This window comes from Pongo pygmaeus, chromosome 22, assembly GCF_028885625.2.
Source record: "Pongo pygmaeus isolate AG05252 chromosome 22, NHGRI_mPonPyg2-v2.0_pri, whole genome shotgun sequence".
NCBI lineage: Eukaryota > Metazoa > Chordata > Mammalia > Primates > Hominidae > Pongo > Pongo pygmaeus.
The window spans coordinates 52,826,690-52,845,563 of record NC_072395.2 but is presented as its reverse complement, the minus strand read 5'-3'; the positions used below and the strand labels follow the sequence as shown (position 1 = coordinate 52,845,563).

General features: G+C 44.4%; 1 protein-coding gene across 1 annotated transcript in view; it reads right to left on the bottom strand.

Annotated features, from left to right (window-relative positions):
- Positions 1-1,536: 1,536 nt before the first annotated feature.
- PCP4 (Purkinje cell protein 4) overlaps positions 1,537-18,874 on the bottom strand; it is a 61,785-nt gene continuing 44,447 nt past the window's right edge. The window contains exon 3 of the mRNA XM_054468796.2: positions 1,537-1,945. Within this exon, the coding sequence (XP_054324771.1) occupies positions 1,818-1,945 (128 nt within the window). The 3' untranslated portion in view covers positions 1,537-1,817. The remainder of the gene's footprint in view (positions 1,946-18,874) is intronic.

Here is an 18,874-nt window from a genome sequence, read left to right as displayed (position 1 = left end):
CCAGTATAGACAGCACCCCTACTTCCTTTAGGTGAACTATCCAGAGGATGGAGGTGCTTGAAGTATGAGGTGTGGTGAAATTAATCCAAAATATGTAAGTTTGTTTTGTTCCTGGCTTACTTTACATTGGTAGCTTTAGGGAACACCAAAGAAGACTACATCGAGACCCATCTGATTTCTGTGGCATTCGTACCCCTGCTGTCTCAGGAGGCTTTTCCTGGAGTGTCCCCTCAGCCTGTGGTCCTATTTTCAGTAGGGACCACAGCATCAGGAGCCCCTCAGAGCCCTCGCTGGTTATCAGGGCCAAAGTGATCCTATTTAGCTCTCTGATGATTGGAAATTCATCAGAGTCTATGAGTTTTCGCTGTCTCTAACGACTGCAGGGAATTGTCTGGCAGGAGAGATTTCCTTACACAAGAAAATATGCACATTTTCAGAGGGATTTTTGCGACAGTAAATCACCCAAGCATGCCAGTGTTTCTTGACCTGTGCCTTCCTGACAATAAATGGGGCCCTGCCGCAGGAACAGCGGCACATCCACCTGCAGTCATTGCCTTGCCCATGCCTCACTCCCACCATCCCTTACATCCACACACCCATGCACACACATGTGCACACACACGATGTCATCCCTCACCCCTTTTCCCATTATTCTTCATGCTCCACCTTGATCCTTTGTTAAGGAGCTGGCAAAGGAAAGACATGCAATGTCCCACTGTGTACGACAGCCGTCGTGGAGCATCTCAAACATCTCAGGAGGTTGAAGATGAGATATGACTTACACATCACGTTATCATGTGGAAAAGTTCAAACAAAAGCCACAAGTGCCTCCCAAGGCGGGTACCCACCCAACCAACTGGCTCCCAAATCAGTGGCGGTGAGGTCCTCCCTATGTGATGGACCTCTCCTCACTGCCTACAAAACTACTTTGGGATTTATAGAACGGTTTACCTGCAAGGTTTGCATGGGAGAAGGTGGAGTGGAAAAGAAGCCTGATAGCTTCTCTAAATTGCTACAGGTTGTAATAAATAACCCTACCAGGTGGCAAATCACAGCATAGAGGAAGTTGGGGAGTCTGGAGAAGGTGCCAGTACCCTGGAGCCGCACAGGTGCTGAGCACTGCAGGTAAGCTGCAGAATGGCCTATAACAGGCTAGGGTGTCCCCTTTGGAGATCTGAAATGGGTCTGCTGAGTAAATCTGGGGATGCTCCAAACACAGATGCATCACCTTCTCCCATTTTGTTCTCCTGAATCAGTCATAATTCCCCAGGGAAACTTCTGTCTTTGGCACCCGAGGATACAGGGCTCTATTCCCATGATGAGAAGAAAATATGTTGCCATCGCCAGCCAGCACTTAGGACTCTCCAAAAGAGGCAAGCATGGCTGAAAATGGATCTCTCACTCTCAGCAAAAAAGCTCCTAACAGAAGACAATGTGTTATATCTCTGACTCCTAAGAGAAGGAAATAGACACCTGGCTCACAGTCACCTCTAACATCAGGTAAAATAAAGAGAGAAAGAAAGGCAGTCACTTGAATTCACTCATCGTAACTTCATTTTATTACAACATCAAGGAAAATAGTTGCAGGAGGAATGAAAATGGAGAGAAACATAGAGATTAAGCTACTCACAATTCCATTGTCTATACCTTCCTACAAGGGTATAAATATCACAGGTTTCTGTACATGCATTGGAGGTTTGCTATGCGTGTGTGGATTGTGTGTGGATGACTTCTCTCTAGGGTGTTGTTCTTTTAATTTCTTGACAGATGATGGTTGAATTTGGTGTTTTCAGGTGGACTAGGAGGGGGCTCTCCCGCTAGGACTGAGACCCAGCCTTCTTCTTCTGGAATTTTCTGAACTGAGACTGAATGGCCACCGCTGCACGTTCTGTCTCTGGTGCATCCATGTCAATGTCAAATTCTTCTTGAACTTTCTTCTGTCCATCTGTAGCAAGAAAAACACAAACAGAAGGCAGTCACTGAGCTGAAAATAGGAAAGCAGACAGCCCCACTAGATAAGTGAAGCCAGGGAGTCCACCTTGGGGCACACACAGGGGCTTAACTTACACCCCAGGACAAGAGCTCATTTGCAAAGTAAAATCCAGTGGAGTGTCTTGACATAGCTCAGAATCTACCACCTGAGCAGGACAATGAAACTCAAGGACACAGTCTCAACACTTCATGTATTTTCTGCACATGATTTTCTGTTCTCAATGACCATCTTGATATATGGTTTTAATATTGGCTGTGCTGTTACTTTCTCCTGCTATCTCACAAAGGTACCATTTAATATTGCTAAGATATTGGTCTGATGATAGCTGATATTCACAATTACTGAGTCAGCAAAGTCATACACTGAGTTTCCGTGTATAATTCTGTGTGTCATTCTCAGGAAAGATTTGCTTATTGCAATCAGGGCTTCCATTTTTATCATCGTCAAGATGGGATGACACCATTTGACCTTCACAGTTCGACTGAACTTTCACAAAGCTTACATTCTTGTTCCTATGAGGTAGACTTGACAAATGGCTTGCTAAGGTGGAGGGATTTCACCAATTCACACGGTGATAGGATACAAAGCGGGGGGCGGTGAGGAGCGAAGGTTTGGGCCTCTGTGCTGTATACCTTACCATAGCACGGGGCCAGTGCAGCCAAGACAGAAAAACAAATAAATCAATAAAATTCTTCAGTCGTGGAAGGTAAATGTCTTTCAAAACCCTCTAGTCTGATGAGACCCGGCGTGTTCAGGGTGGTGTGGCCGTAGAGTGTATAGTGTATGCTGCTCGGGTGATGGGTGTATCAAAATCTTACAAATCACCACTGAAGAACTTACTCATGTAACCAAACACCACCTGTTCCCCAAAAACCTAGAGAAATAAAAAACTAAAATAAAATAATAAATGCCTCTAGTCTGATGAAGGCTAAACATCAGATTCATCAAAGTCATCCTTTTTCTTTTTCTTTCTTTTTTTAAATACAGGCATGAGGGTCTCACCCCAGACTCAGAGCTTCCTCCTTGCACAGCCGCAGTGGGAAGGGTGCTCCTAAGAGCAAGATGGATGTTGAGAAATCCGTGTCCCTGGGGGGAGGCCAGACATCTACACTTCTTTTAAAAAGACTCGCAGGTGTGGCCGGAATTGAGATCCAAGGACAAAGGAGGCCTTGGAGTTAGCTCAAGCCAGAAATGGGGACAGAACCGACCTCTCCTGGGACCTGGGCCAAGAGCCTCGCTGCCACCCTGGGCTTGCACCTAGAGCAGAGGAGGCCAGCCCTGTGAGGAGCACAGCCAGCTTGGAGATGGGAGAAACTGGAGGCATTCTGAGGCAGAGGAAAAGCCCCAGCCAGTGAGCAGGGCGTGGGCTTTATTCCTGAGTGTCACCAGGCAGCCTGAGTTCATCATCCACTACCTTGTTTAGGGACTTTGCATAATAATGCTCAGGCACCAGCTCTATCAGAGAGGGTGGAGGAAGCTGGGGTCCTTGAGGACTTGAGGACTTGAGGACTTGAGGTAAGTCCTGCCTGTTCTATCCTGCTTGCTCTAGATAGATAGATAGATGATAGATAGATAGATAGATAGATAGATAGATAGATAGACAGACAGACATACATAAGTAGATGATAGATAGGTACAGATAGACAGGTAATAGATAGAGGAGAATCAGCACTTATTTCAGATGCATCTGCAGAGCTGTAAGCAGCCTCCTCTCAATTTTCCAAGATTCTAAGCAGCTTCCACCTGGAACCCTTCAATCATCCTCTTACCTAGGAGGAGGGAATGTCAGCTCTGGCTTTGGAAGCCTTGTAGGACTGATGGAGCCATGACCCAAATCAGAGAACTGTTGTCTTCTATTTCAAACTTGCCGCCAATGCTCATAAAAGCAGAGATGCTGAGTGCACCAATGTTCAGGAATATTTCAAAGGCAGGGGAGGGGGGGTGCTTCCTTTTTAACCCACGACAGCCCAAATGATAGAGAGATAAGTGGAACTGTTTCTCACACTGCAGGTAGCTATTCACATTGTTTTCTACACTGCCAGGGCCCTTTCTTTGCAGAACAATAAGGGGTGGGATCACTGGGAGAAGTAAAAGTTTCCTGTGGCTCAAGTAGATGTTTTAAAAGTGGTTAATTAATGTTATCACATGAGCCTGGGACTGGAGGGCAAGTGTCCAGCAAACCCAGAATGCAAATGGCTCCAGTGTTTTTGCTGATGGCAATAAACCCTTTAGTACCAATAACATCCTTGGTTAGGTAGCATCTACAGCACTAGGAGCTGTCACTTTTCATAAGATGGTTTATAGTCCCAAATCCTTCTACTCCCAGAGGAATCCTTGCATCGACTGTACAGTGAGTGCAAAGGGGAAAAATTCACTCTGATTCCAAGTAGGAGGGGAAGTTTCCCTTTTAAATTTAAAATGTTGCTGCAATCTGAAGTTTTTAAAGGGCCTGATTCATCTTTTCCCTTTTATAATAATGAAAGAAAGCGGCAATATTATTTTTTGACAAATGACAAATGAAGATGCAGAAAATTATGTATATTAAGGAAATATATAATGAAACAGTGAGGACAGGTCACAGAAATCAATTTTGCACTTATATCTTAAACTGATATCTCAGCCAAAAGTGATCGATTGATTCCTCATTTGAAAAATATTACATTGTTTAAAAAATAAACCACTAACATTTAAGGAATCACTACTTTCTGTGTACTTCAGATAGTCCAGTTCCCGGGGGAAGGTCAGATGCTGTTAGAGGAGTGACAGGAGCTCCTTCCACTGAGCCAGCCAGGAGTGTGTAAGGAAGAGAATGGGGTACCCGACTGCAGTGGAGAAGGGACAACCAATTAGACTCAGTGGCACAAGTTTCAATACAAATGGTCTGTGGCCCTGGAAGTCAGGAAAGTACAGTTCTAAATACCCCAGATTCAGCAGGCACAAAGGTAGGGGAGAAGAGTAAGGGAAGGGACCACAGCCGGGCATCCACTCCCAGAACCACTCTTCAGGGCCTTGGAGCCTGCCAAGGTTCCCCAAGGATGACCCTAGTGATAGTGACAAGACCACAGGAGCGGGGTGGCCCTGTGAGGAGCTTCCCCAGCCCCATCACTCCCGGGCAGAGGCAGGGACCCACGGGCAATACAGGGGGCCCTTTCTACTGCTGACACCCACAGGGAAGCCCTTGGCCACACCTGCTGGGGAGACTGAAGAGCCCTAGGAGAGGACATTCCCCGAATATGTCCCCTAGGGGCATGCCACACCCCCAAGCCTGCATTGCAGTTCTTCATGGTGTAATCGCTACCCATTACTTTACTTTTTTCTTTCCTTCCCTAGTTTGTCCTCTGTCTTCTACGCTACAGTGTGAGCTCTGTGAGGCCAGGAACTTTGCCTTGTTCCAACAGCTTACATAAGACCCAGCACACAGTAGTGTTCAATTAAAAACTGTTGATTGCAAGTGGGCCATTAATTAATATGCTAGGCAGCTGTCAAATGCATGCTTTTATCTGGAGGACTAAACAAGCATGGTACCCTCCTTGGTAACCATTTAACTTCAGTTTGTGAGGCGAGTCATTGTCCTCACTCCCTGCAGCATTGTCATGGAGGAGGGTCTCAACGGGCCTCTAAGGAGGGCATGTAGCTGGAAGCTGTCCTGACAAAGCCACTGTCTGGGCAGCCAGAGGGACACAGCCCACAGGGGGCACTATAAGGAAGATGGAAAACCTGGCACCTGAGAATGACGTCAGGAAGCACTGCTGTTTCATGGGGGAAAGCCTTGGGAAATGCTCAAGGCCAGATGGAGAGAAGAGTGGCACAGCTGTCCAGGAGCAGACGTCCAGACCTCAACAGGCACACAGGAAAAGAGGAAGGCACAGGTGTACCCTCATGCCCCTGGGCCAGGGCCTGTGGCCCCAGAGGAGCCTGTGGGGACCCAGCAGAGCCAGAGAAGCTCCAGGTGGGTTTTTAAGCCTCTCCTTGCCTAGAACAGAGACTGCCACCAGTAGCTGGCCAGGGAATAAACAAAACCTGGGACCAGGTGTGGTGGCTCATGCCAGTAATCTCAGCACATTTGGAGACTGAGACTGAGAGTTTGAGACCAGCCTGGGCAGCATATGGAGACACCATTTCTACAAAAAGTTAAAAATTAGCCAGGAGTGGTGGCAGCTAATTTTTACACAGAGCTGAGCATAGTCCCAGCTACTCAGGAGACTGAGATGGGAGGATCACTGGAGCCCGGGAGATGGAGGCTGCAGTGAGCTATGATTGCACCACTGCACTCCAGCCTGGGCAACAGAGTGAGACCTGTCTCAAACAAAAACAAAAACAAAAAACACAGGCCTCGTGTCCCAGTAGCCAAAGCCCTCAGTCTCTTTGGGGATGAGAGGCTGCCTCTCTCCTCACACCTAGATACTCTCCGCGCTGAGCGAGGCACCCTGCAGAAGTGGGGCTGTGGAGTTCAGGTAAAATCTGAATTTGGGGATTACCTCTGACTGCTCTGTGACTCTGAAAAAAGTTCTTAGCTTCTCTGGTGCTCAGTTTTCTCATCTAGAAAACAAAAGCCTGTGCTACCTGGCTCCCAGTCTTAGGTTTATGTTCAGATCAACACTCAGTTGTACCTTAAAGCACGGGCCACACTGTATTGGGCATGGCGTGGCCAGAGCTGCAAAGGCCAGTGAAGCGGACATGGGCAGTAAGGTGGCTCTCCAGGCTCAGGGTGTCTGTGTCTGCTCAGTGGTGAGATTCATGAATCACTCGGGCCCTCATCCAGGGAGGAAGGGGGCACTTTCCAACATGGCCGCCCGCATGGCCATCATGGTCAGCTGTGTTTGCTGGGCTTGTTGCAAGATGGCCTCAGCTCAGAAATACAAGGCAGAAAGAATATCCTTAAAATTTGTTCAAAAGAGAGACTTCCCACTGCCAACCAATACAGTCCACAACTCACAAGTCATGTCACTGTAAAGCTTAGACAATGCAGAAGGACATTCTCCTTAGCTACGAGGACACACACCACGCCCTCCTAGTGGCCTAGAGGCCTTTGCAGAGCTTCTGTGTCCAGGAGGGAGCAGGGCGTCTAAATGAGTGGTACTGACGAAACGAATGCCATTGTCATGTCCAGATTGCATTACGGTCATTTCCGTCATATTTCCACTTGCTCCTTCACACAGATGGCTGAAGGCTTAGGTCTGGACTGGGTGGCCTCTCCCTGACATGTGCATATAGGATTCTGCCGCCTGTATTGGAAAACCACTTTGGCCACACCCACTCTCCATGGCGGATTTTCGGTCTGAGCAAGCAGCAGGTTACACTAAATTACATTTGGCCTGAGGATGCCTCCATACTCCAGTCCTCAAATAAAAACTACAATCTTACTTAGTACAAAAACTAACTAGAAGCCTAACTCAGGAGTACTGTACAGGCGTGCTCTGGTCAAGAAACAGTGAGATCTCCGTCAATCACAGCAGCCCATTTTCAGTCAATCACAGGTGGGTAACTTACTCAAACAGGGCAAAATGCTGCACTGTAACCAGTTAAGCTGCCTCAGTGCCTCACGTCTGCTTTCTGCCCATAAAGGCTGCCTGACCACGTGGCAGGCTGGAGTTCTGAGAACCTGTTCTGGTTCAGAGAGATGCCTAATTCTGGAATCATTCTTTGTTGAACTCCACTACATTAGACTTGTCTACGGCTTTTCCTTTTAAGAAGTATTTCACCAAAACACCTTGTAAGCCATCCAGGGCTTCACAGTTGTCATTACTTGTATTTGACTCAGGTCCTGGAATTCTACCTTTTCCCACTCTGCATAGACATTCTGAAATTCTCAAGCTGACCACAGAACAGTCAAGAGATATTCATGCCAATTAGCAGATTTGATGTAAGAGAACAGTAATTCCAACTCCACTAGAAGGTGAGGGGAAACCCGACTTACTGATCATTATAGCTCAAGAAAAATGGTCCCATGATTCAACATCCTGTGTGCCTGGGGAGCCATTATCCCTCACAAGGCCTTCAGACTTCAGCCAAGTCCATCACCTGTAAGATCTCACCTCAAACGAAGTGACAATCAAAATCTATCAGGCTGGGCAGCTACATGAACTGCTACATTGTCTAGCTACTTGTCCATTACCTGTCTGCCTGTCACATTGCCCTTTCTCAACAAACAGTGTAGCAGCAAAATGGCTCCAAGCAATGAGGCTTTTCCCTTTGAGCAGAAACCTCATTAAACCACCAGGACCTGACACAGAGCTCTGCCAATGGCCCTTGAATAATGAAGAAATGATGCTCCCTGCGGCTTGGAAAAATAATGAAGAAATGATGCTCCCTGAGGCTTGGAACGTCCCCTGATTCAGTTCTGCCATGACCTCCACTAGGAAGCAAAACAGTACTATTCAAGTTTAAACTTTGCACTAGTATAGACATTTCTTATGCTACTTTCCTGAAATACTGCCTTTCCCCCACAGAAACTGAATAGAAGGTGGCCTCTGCAATTATATGTTTTATTATGTCATAAGAGAAAGCTCAGGCAGCCCTTCTTAAAGATGGAATGGTAATAAAAACTACTCTTTATTGAGCATTAAATAGATCCTCCCTCATATACTCAAGTAGATTTTATTTTACAGATCATTTCATGGGCAAATGTAAAATAGAGAATCATAAATATAAAGGTTAGGAACTATTATACTACCAGTTGTAGACAATCCCAAATGAATATTACGAGTCTCAGGGCCAGGCATGGTGACTCACACCTGTAATCCTAGCACTTTGGGAGGCCGAGGCAGGAGGGTCACTTGAGCCCAGGAGTTTGAGACCAGCCTGGGCAACATAGTGAGATCCTGTATCTATATTTTTTTAAGTCTCTGGTATTGTCATGAAAATCCAAAGAACAGAAAAATGCTTTGATAAATTAAAATTCCACTTGCATTTATCTATTCTGATAAAACAGAGTTTGGTGCTGGAGCAGAGGTTCTCACATCAGTCCCATAGTCCATCAGCAGATACTTGTCGAGAAGAGTATGAGTTTGCTCAGGCTGCCATAACAAAATACCAGAGACTACATGGCTTCACCAATGGGAAGTTATTTTCCCACAGTTCTGGAGGCCAGAAGTTGGAGATGAAGGCATTGGCAGGTGTGGTTTCTCGTGAGGCCTCTCTCCATGGCTTGCAGATGGCCACCTTTTTGCTGTGTCCTCACCACATGAGGACATTAATTTAACATTAATCAATTAACCATCTCTTTAACCATCTCCAAATGTAGTTACACTCTGGGGTGCTAGATGTTAGAGCTTCCACATATTAATTTGGGTGGGGAGACGACATGGCTTAGCCTATAATAGCACCTGACCTAATTTGGAGGCTTCATAGGTTTTAAAGTAGCTTTGCATCATAGAGAATCTATATTTAAGACTCTCTATTTTACATAGAGAATCTGTAGTTTGGAGTTACATAGTCATTTATGAGAGCTGAGGAAACATTCATCATCCCCATTCTAGAAGGGCCTCCCTTAAGATCACCTCATGAAGACTGGCCAAGCCTGACTTGGGATCTGGGTCTTGTTCCAAATCTTGTTTTCATTCTGTGGGGTTGTGCTACTTCATCTCCTTAGATGTAGACCAATTTGACAGACTTCTTTATGGACCCGTTAATATAGCTCTGGGGGAAAAGCATCTCTTGGATGGTCCAAGTCTAAACACATAATACAGTCAACCAGCTTGCAAAATCTGCTGGTTCACCAGGCAATCTGGGGGAACTATACCAAATTCATGCATTCAGCGAGTGTTCTGAGAGAGCCATCCCTGTCCCAGGGGCTGGGAGGGAGCAGAGAACAAACCTAATCCCTTCCCTCCCCAGGAAAACAAACAGAAAGGTAAATGCACAAGTAAGTAATAGAATTTCAGAGATTCAAAGAGCAAAGCAGGCCGCTGGAGAGGGTGAGGTAAGATTGTCGGGGGGGGCCTCTGCCAAGGAGCCTCCCCCAGGATGGGGGCGGCAGCCAGGGCTCTTCATGGATGGTGGGAAATAGCACTTCCAGAAAAATGGTCTTCATCTGTGCATTGACAATCTAAGAGGCAGGCTTCAAATAATTAACATAAATTCCTAGGAAATTAACAGACATGAAAAGTCACCTAGGGCATGACAGAGCTATTCATGGATCCTGCAACAGTCCCAGAAAGGATAAAAAGTTTGAAACACAGCACAATTCAAAAACATATTAACCTCTAAACTTGGGAATGGAAACTCTTAAATCTGTTTGTTTCCCAATTGATGGCAATGAAAGGTCATTGCTCACGTCATCATGGTTACGTCATTGGAGGAACCAGCAATAAGTCACCACAGCAGCTTTTACTTTTAACACACAGACACACGCACATACAACACGCCACACACACACCACAGACCGACACATCCACACCCATCACACAGTCACATACCACACACACTCACACAAACACACCACACACACACCACACCACACATATCATACCACATATGCAAACACACCACACACTGCACACACACACCACACACATACCACACACACATCACACCACATCACACATCAAATACACACCACACACACACACCACACACACACCACACCAAACACATATCACACAAACACACAACACACACAAACACACCACACCCACACCACACGAAACACACATATCGTATCACACACAAACACCACACACATCACACCACATCACACATCAAACACACTACACCACACACACCACACACACAAACACCTCACACACAGACCAAACACACACACATCACACACAGCACACACACACAAACACATCCTACACACACACCACACACACATACCTACACTCACACACCACACACATCACACATCAAACACACCCCACACACACACACCACACACACACCAACACACACCCCTCACTCCACACACACACACTCATACACAAACACACCTCACCACACACACTCCTACACAAACACAACCCTCACCACACACACTCATACACACCACACACAAACACACCACACTACACACACAAAACACACAAACATACCACACACTCAAAAATACACCACATTACACACACAAACACATACCACACATACAGAAATACACATTACATACCTCACACTACACACACATACACACCACGCACACACAAACCACACACACCATACACATACACACATTAGACCACACACATCACACCACATACACACTCATACACACCACACAAACAGGTAAATGCTTTAATTTACATATTTATCACTCTTCATATTTTAAGATTGATTTGATAGAAACGAATGACCTCCTAACGCCTAATCCTGTAGATCAGAAATTTGTGCTCAAGCAGTAAATTGGGATATAATAGTCCCGAGTAGGAGTCTGCCTTCATTAGGAGTCGCAGCACATAGCGTACTATAAAAGGACCTAAATTTTAGCATGTTATAAAGAAATAACAGTCATTTAACTTAAGTATGCCTTCCAATTGGGGTATTTTAATACCAAGGTTCTTAGAATGTTCTACCTTCTTTCAAAGTACGATATTAACTTTGGAAGAATTAACATCTGTCAGCTGTGTTGCCCTTGATATAATTAAGCTAATTGATGCAGAGTTCTGTGCTGCTGGGGCCCTCTTAGCTGGGATCCCCTCGCCCACACCAAGGCCACTCGGCCAAGGAGAGGGAGTGGAGTTCCCTCCTAAAGAACCAAATCCTTGCCCTTGAAGCAGAGAAAGCCAAAGAGACAGGTAACAAAGCAAGCAAGGATTGCAATTTTATCCTTTACACCTCACATTGGATCAAGATATACTCAGAGAATAAGGCATCTAGTGTTGGAGAAAAGGTCAATTCCTCCAGAGGAAAAAAATTATAACAATAAACTTATACCCATAGTACCTAATCATGCTGGCATACAGCATCACACTTTATGAAATGCCAATTTAAAAAAAGACAATAAGCTCTTTAAAAAGCTGGGAACAAAGCATGCAGAGAGCCACTGTGTCCTTCTGCCTGACTTCCTGAGTTGCAGTCCCTCCGCAGCTTGGGGAGTGTGGGATTCCAACAAGCCAGCCCCACAGCCCAGAGCCACTTCTTGTTCCTGCCCGCTGGCTCCATATTTATCGAATGAGGGCTGCTGGTGCGGAGAATTGCAATTTTCCAGGTCTGTGCTAAGACGCAGAGATTAATGAGCAAGTTCAGGCATTAGCAGTCCCAGGCAAGGGGACTTTCTGCATCTATTGTATTCCCCAAATCAAATAAAAACACAATTCGCATTTCTTCTAGCTTTCCATTTACCAAGTTAGTGCCTTCTTTGGTACTTAAAGCTTTTTCCAAGAGCGAACAATTCTCTTTTGTCCTAAAATAGAAGTATTCTGAAACCCACAGTCTTCAATTGTTCAAATCAAGTTCTCATTAATACAAACCCTAATTTGGTAGCCAAAAGTAAGAGTTTACTCTGAGCTCCTCTCGGTCATCTATTTCCCCTTATTCTGTTTCTCGGGCTTCCATCCAGAGGCACCCTGGCTTATATAAAATGCCCACTGTGGCACTAGATAATCAAATTAGCACAAATCCATGCTTATCGATTACAAAGAATGAGAACTAATGAGATCAGATCTTCCTCCAAATTTATTAAGCGAGGAAGGACACAAAAAAACAAGGTATAATCATCATTGAAGAAATACTAATTTTTCTATTGAAAAGGCAAAATTCATTCCTATTTGTATGAATTGCTTAGGCTGTCATGACAAAGTATCACACACGGGGTCACTTAAGCAACAGAAATTTATGTTCTCACATCCAGGAGGCTGGAGTCCAAGATTAACATGTTGGCAGAGCAGGTTCCTCGTAAGACCTCTCTCCTGGCTTGCAGATGGCTTCCCTCTGTGTCCTCACATGAGGATCCCTTTGTGACTGTCTGTGTCCTCATCTCTTCTTCTTATAAGGACAGCAGCCAGACTGGATGAGGGCCCAGCCTGAGGACCTCATTTCAATTGAATTACCTCTATAAAGACCCTATCTCCAAATAAGATCACATTCTGAGGTTATGGAGATTAGGGCTTCAACACTTGAATTTGGTAGGGAGGGAGTACACAATTCCACTAGCCAAATGCCTACATTTTCAAGAAAAAAATAAAGACAATCAGAGAGATATGATGAGAAACAGCTTGACTAAGGACAGCTTGAATTCAAGTCATGACTCTTGACTGTGGTCAGATTTGCCTTCCTGAGGTTCAAATCCTTGCCCAGGCTTGTTTTTCTCTGGAGAGCATGGGCAGGGACACAGTTTGTAAGGAGTAGAGGGCCATCCCGATGCAGAGGTGCATTGCCCAAGATGGCAGCCGGCAGCCTGGCTTGCCCAAAGCACCCTCCTTCCAGCTTCTCCGTCTACCACCAGGCTGAGAAGCTGGAGGACATCATTCCCAGATGTCTCAGGGATGGAAGTCTGCAGCACAGGTGAGGGCTGGCCAGGCAGGTGCACTAAAAGGATATGAGAGGCAGAAGTGCACACCAGGGGCCAGCCAACCACAAGAAGATCCCACCTTCTGGTAAGCCCTGAGGTGGAGGTACTGGGTTTCTCTGGGGCAGCTGTGGGGACATCCCAGTGTCCTTTGCCTGGTGGCACATGCCAGGCAACGTTAGGAGCAGTCAAGCATCTGCTAGAAAGATCTATCATGTCACTAAATATCTTCCATATGAATTGTTTCTGGCTGGACACCATCTAGGCTGAGCTCTCTGCCTCCCAGAAATTTTTTTTTCTTTAACTTTTATTTTAAGTTCCAGGGTACATGTGTAGGATGTGCAGGTTTTTACATAGGTAAACGTGTGCCATGGTGATCTGCTTCACAGACCAACCCATCACCTAGGTATTAAGCCCAGCATCCATTAGCTATTCTTCCTGATGCTCTCGCTCCCAATAAGCTTCAGTGTGTATTGTTCTCCCCCATGCATTCATGTGTTCTCATCATTCAGCTCCCACTTATAAGTGAGAACATGTGGTGTTTCATTTTCTGTTCCTGTGTTAGTTTGCTGAGGATAACGGCTTCCAGCTCCATCCATGTCCCTGCAAAGGACATGATCTCATTCCTTTTTTAGAGCTGCATAGTATTCCATGGTGTATACACATCTTCTTTATCCAGCCTATTATTGATGGGCATTTAGGTTGATTTCATGTCTCTGCTATTGTGAATAGTGCTGCAATGAACATACACACGCTTGTGTCTTTATAATAGAATGATTTATATCCCTTTGGGTATACACCCAATAATGGGGTTGCTGGGTCAAATGATATTTCTGCTTCTAGATCTTTGAGGAATCGCCACACTGACTTCCACAATGGTTGAACAATAGTTGAACTAAGACGTACATAGGTTCAAAACAAAGGGATGGAGGAAAATTTACTAAGCCAGAAATTATTAAAGGTCTTATAATAAAAGCCCTTTCTTCCAAATCCAACAAGAGTAGATTCTGCTGTCTGCACCACCACCTCCTATAGCCATAACCAGTTACACTGGGGCCAGGGGAGGAGAGAAATATTATATAAAGAAAAGGGGTAATCTTGTGCTTTTAGAGATCAGATTGCAAGATTTTAGTTTATTTACATAGAAAATACGTTAATATTTACTCGAGAATAACTTGAAGGAAAGTGGGTAAATGAAAATGCTTTTGGGAGTGAGAATAACATACCAAATGCCTTCTTCTCCCTGAACACATGGAAAGAATTGAAATTCCTTCCCAGGAATCAGCAGCTAGCTGCCCTAACAGCAAACCACAGAAAAGCCACAGTTTGCCCTTCTTCACACTCTGACTAGGAAACATAGAAAAAAAATCTCTTCAGACTAATTGGAGAGATAGAGGACAAATTAGTCATCTGACAATTCAGATAATCCCTCTGTGCAAGCTAACCAGCTTGTAAGTACCCAATAAACTCCAGGAGCAGAAAGGTGTTGTGGCTGAGTCTGTTCATTGCCTTTGTTTATCCCCTTTTTCTTAGTTCCAAAACCCCTGATCTGGGGCTGAGCACATGGTTATCCAGAAAACAGTTTCCAGCCTCCTTACTGTTGGATGTGTCCCTGCAACTAGGATTTGGCCAATATGATGTAAGTGGAAAAAAGAAATCTTACAATAAAATTAACAGACACCCCTTGCCCATTTTTTCCCTCTGTTCATATCTGTTTTCTGTTGGCTGAAAGGTAGGTGCAATGACTGGTGGTCAGGCAGCCATATTCAACCATATGTTGGAAGTCTTATGCCAAATGTTGCCAAACGGTAACAGATGCTTGATGCTCCTTGAAACTACACGGACTGCCCTTGACCATCTACCTCCAGAATCCTTCTATATGAGAGAGAAATAACCTTCTCCATTGTTTAAGCAGTTGTTATCTTGGGGTTTCAGCTTCTTTTAAATGAACCTCATCTTCTACACATGTGTGATAATCAGTGTATAATTCATCAGGAAACATTTTATTTCAAGTTGATAATGGAAATTCACATGCATTTTACTGTGTATTGGATGGGTTCATTTCCTTCCCTGAACTGCACATTTTATCTTTTGCTTACGTGCATCCATTCAGTTTCTGAAATGGGTGGTCATTTCTTCATAGTATTTAATGTTTTAAAAATCCCAGAGATTATTTTTTTGCAGAAATACTTCCTTTATATTCAGTAACCTTTGGCAACATTCCCTCTGAGGCTTCCCTGCTTCATGTTATTTTTTTTCTCCTTGTGGGACGTTTGCTTCTCCTTCCATACCCTTCCCTTTGCAGTTGTGGAAACTGTGTAGTTTTCCAAGTGCCTGAAAACACAGGAAATTGATGTGAGCAGGTCCTGCTCCAGGGAAGGTGACCTCCCTAGTCAGATTTCAGGCCACTCCCTTCATTCTGCACTAGGTCTATTTGTTTCTTCCTTTCACAGCTTTGGAATAATTGGAGTTTTCCTTTTTCTCTGATATTCCCTGGTTTTACCAGGTATCAACTGACTCTCCTGAGGGTGCTCACCACCTTCTAGGACTCACATGTGCCCCAGCTTCTAAAATTTCAAATACCAGATTTAAAGCATTAAACTCTAAAAATTTCACCACCATAGAGAATTTCATACAGTTCCCCAGTTTTTAAATAGAAAAAAAAGTCAAATGCAATCATAATTACAGGACATTTTTAAGTAGTCTCAAAGGAACATCAATTAGCCTAATTAATATAAGAACCTCACTTGAACCCACTGAGTTTCTTCTAATTCTCTTTGCCCCATAATTCTACAAAGAATTTTACTTTCTTTTTTTTCTTTTTCTTTTCTTTTTTTTTTTTTTTTTTTTTTTTTGAGACAGCTCTGTCACCCAGGCTGGAGTGCAGTGGCATGATCTCGACTCACTGCAACCTCTGCCTCCTGGGTTCAAGACATTCTCCTGCCTCAGCCTCCTGAGTAGCTAAGATTATAGGCACACACCACCACACCCAGCTAATTTTGTTTGTGTATGTTTTTAGTAGAGATGGTGTTTCACCATGTTGGCCAGGCTGATCTCGAACTCCTGACCTCAGGTGATCCACTTGCCTCAGCCTCCCAAAGTGCTGGGATTACAGACATGAGCCACCATGCCTGGCCAAAGATTTTGACTCTAAGAAGGAAAGGTAGAAGCCAAGGCAAATGGAGTGTGTTCCAGGGTTCAGTGAAGAAGGAAGAGAAAGGCTGGTAAGAGCCCCCGAGAGCTTCATGAACAATGGGGAAAGCAAAGAGCAGCTTGGGTTGAAAAATCATCACATGTACATCAGAAAGGGACTAAAGCTGCTTTCAAAAGTGGGTACTCTAGGCCTTTCCTCCTTACAAATACTCTTTATTCTCTTTGAGGCTGTCTGATTTAAATAAAGAATAAGAATACTCTTAAAGAATAAGAATACTCTTTATTCTCTTTGGTGCTGTCTGATTTAAATGCCTTTCTTCCACAGTGTGTGTGTGCATCTGGCATCCTTCATGACACACGTTTCTGCGTCCTTCTTGGCCCTGGCTGTCAACTCAGCTGCTGGGCCATGCTATCTCACGGGGCACTTCCCACCCTGGCTCTTCACCCTGAGCTTCTAATCCCTGCAGACAGGTGTTTCTCTTTGCATATTTCCAGGGATTACAAGCTTTCTTAAATGCACAAGACTATTCAGTAGACGGATCTGTTGTGTATGCAATTTCACGTGGGGTACAACTCTCCGGCAACTCCAAAGGGGGTCTGTGAAGCAAAGCCAGGGCCAAGTCCATACCAGGTCCAACCACGCAGCTGAGCTGATAGACGCCCATCACTGCTCAAAATCTCAAGCCCGAGGCTACCACCAGCCTGGAATCTCCATTCAGTCGTGGGTCCTCTGTTTTATTTCATGCTCTACACTTTTCACGTATGGCAAGAAAATGGCAGAGCAGAAATAGACACCACTGTATATGACTCTGAAGCCCCATGTTTTAGAATACCCTTCAAACATGCTGAACATGACTGGGCATCCCACGTCAGAATGTTGTCATAAGGACAGAGCGGGCTGTTGCCCAGAGGTGTGTGCCTGGATTTGTAAGTGGGTATTTTATGTCTAAACAAAGATGGGTGCTGATTTCTAGGGACGGCCAGCCCTGTGACAGTTAAACTTCACAATCTCTGGTTTCCTAATCCACAGCCACAGCCCCTCACGTCCCTTCTCTTGGTGGGTTTGGAGCAAAGACACAGCACTTCAATTTGCTTTTTTTAAGATGACACTATCTTAACAGCTCATGGTCAGGCACTTGCTGATTTCTTGGAAATACCTTTTTAAAGATGGGTCATTTTAAGCTTTGTACCTTTTTCTACTTATCAGGAAGATGAGTTCTTATATTTATAAAAAGATAATAAAATTAAATACCCCAGAAGTAAAGTTATGTGGCATTCTAGACTAAGTAGCTGAACTACATATAGTAACCTGGACTCAAAAAGATTAACTAAGAGTAGAGTTTTGATGTTAGTTTTAAGCAACAAGTAATAATGTCCTCACTTTGGGAGGCCTAGGTGAGAGGATCCCTTGAGGCCAGGAGTTTGAGACCAGCCTGCGCAACATAGTGAGACCTCATCTCTTCAAAAAATAAGTTACCTGGTTATAGTGGCCCGCACCTGTAGTCCCAGCTACTCTGGAGGCTGAAACAGGAGGATTGCTTGAGCTGGGAGTTCAAGGTTATAGTGAGCTAAGATCTCACTACTGCACTCCAGCCTGGGAGACAGAGCAAGACCTTGTCTCTAAAAAATAAAAATAAAAATAGATTAAATTAAAATAATAATGTTCTGACACCGAATCACCCCGAAAAATGGCATTGGGAAGTTCTTCCCAGGGTTGTGAAAAGTTCTGAAGCTCCAGACTTTTTTTATATTGGTTCAGGTAGATGAACACCTAGGCAGAATTCAGATGGAGCCTGGTTAAATGTGACCATTTAACCAGGGCCTGTTTTATGTGGTACCTTGGCAGGAAAGCAAGGCTCCTGCCCTTTATGGGTGCCATCGGAGCATCCCTATCCAAAAAGCTTTTACAAACCAAAAATAAAGTGGATTACTTTTATTCTTTTCAAGAAATTTCAAAGACAGAAAGAAATTTTCTGGGATCAGGGCAACAGGATCAAAAATTAATCAGTTTGGAAATACTTTTAAAAAAAAAACCTTTCAAAAGACCAACAATGAAATATCATCCCTTGACACGTTCTAATTATCAGCAGAGGTAGTAGAAGCATTTCTGTCTAAACCAAAAATTTAAGCAGTGATAAAATACCCATTTGGGGCTGCCATGGCTCAAGGGAGCATTAACAGAGGCTGATGTCAAGAAACTGATGGGGAAAACAAATTTAGATAGAATGTTAGAAAAAAAAATGTCTAACATCAGTCTATTAGAGATTGAAAACATCTCCCAGGAG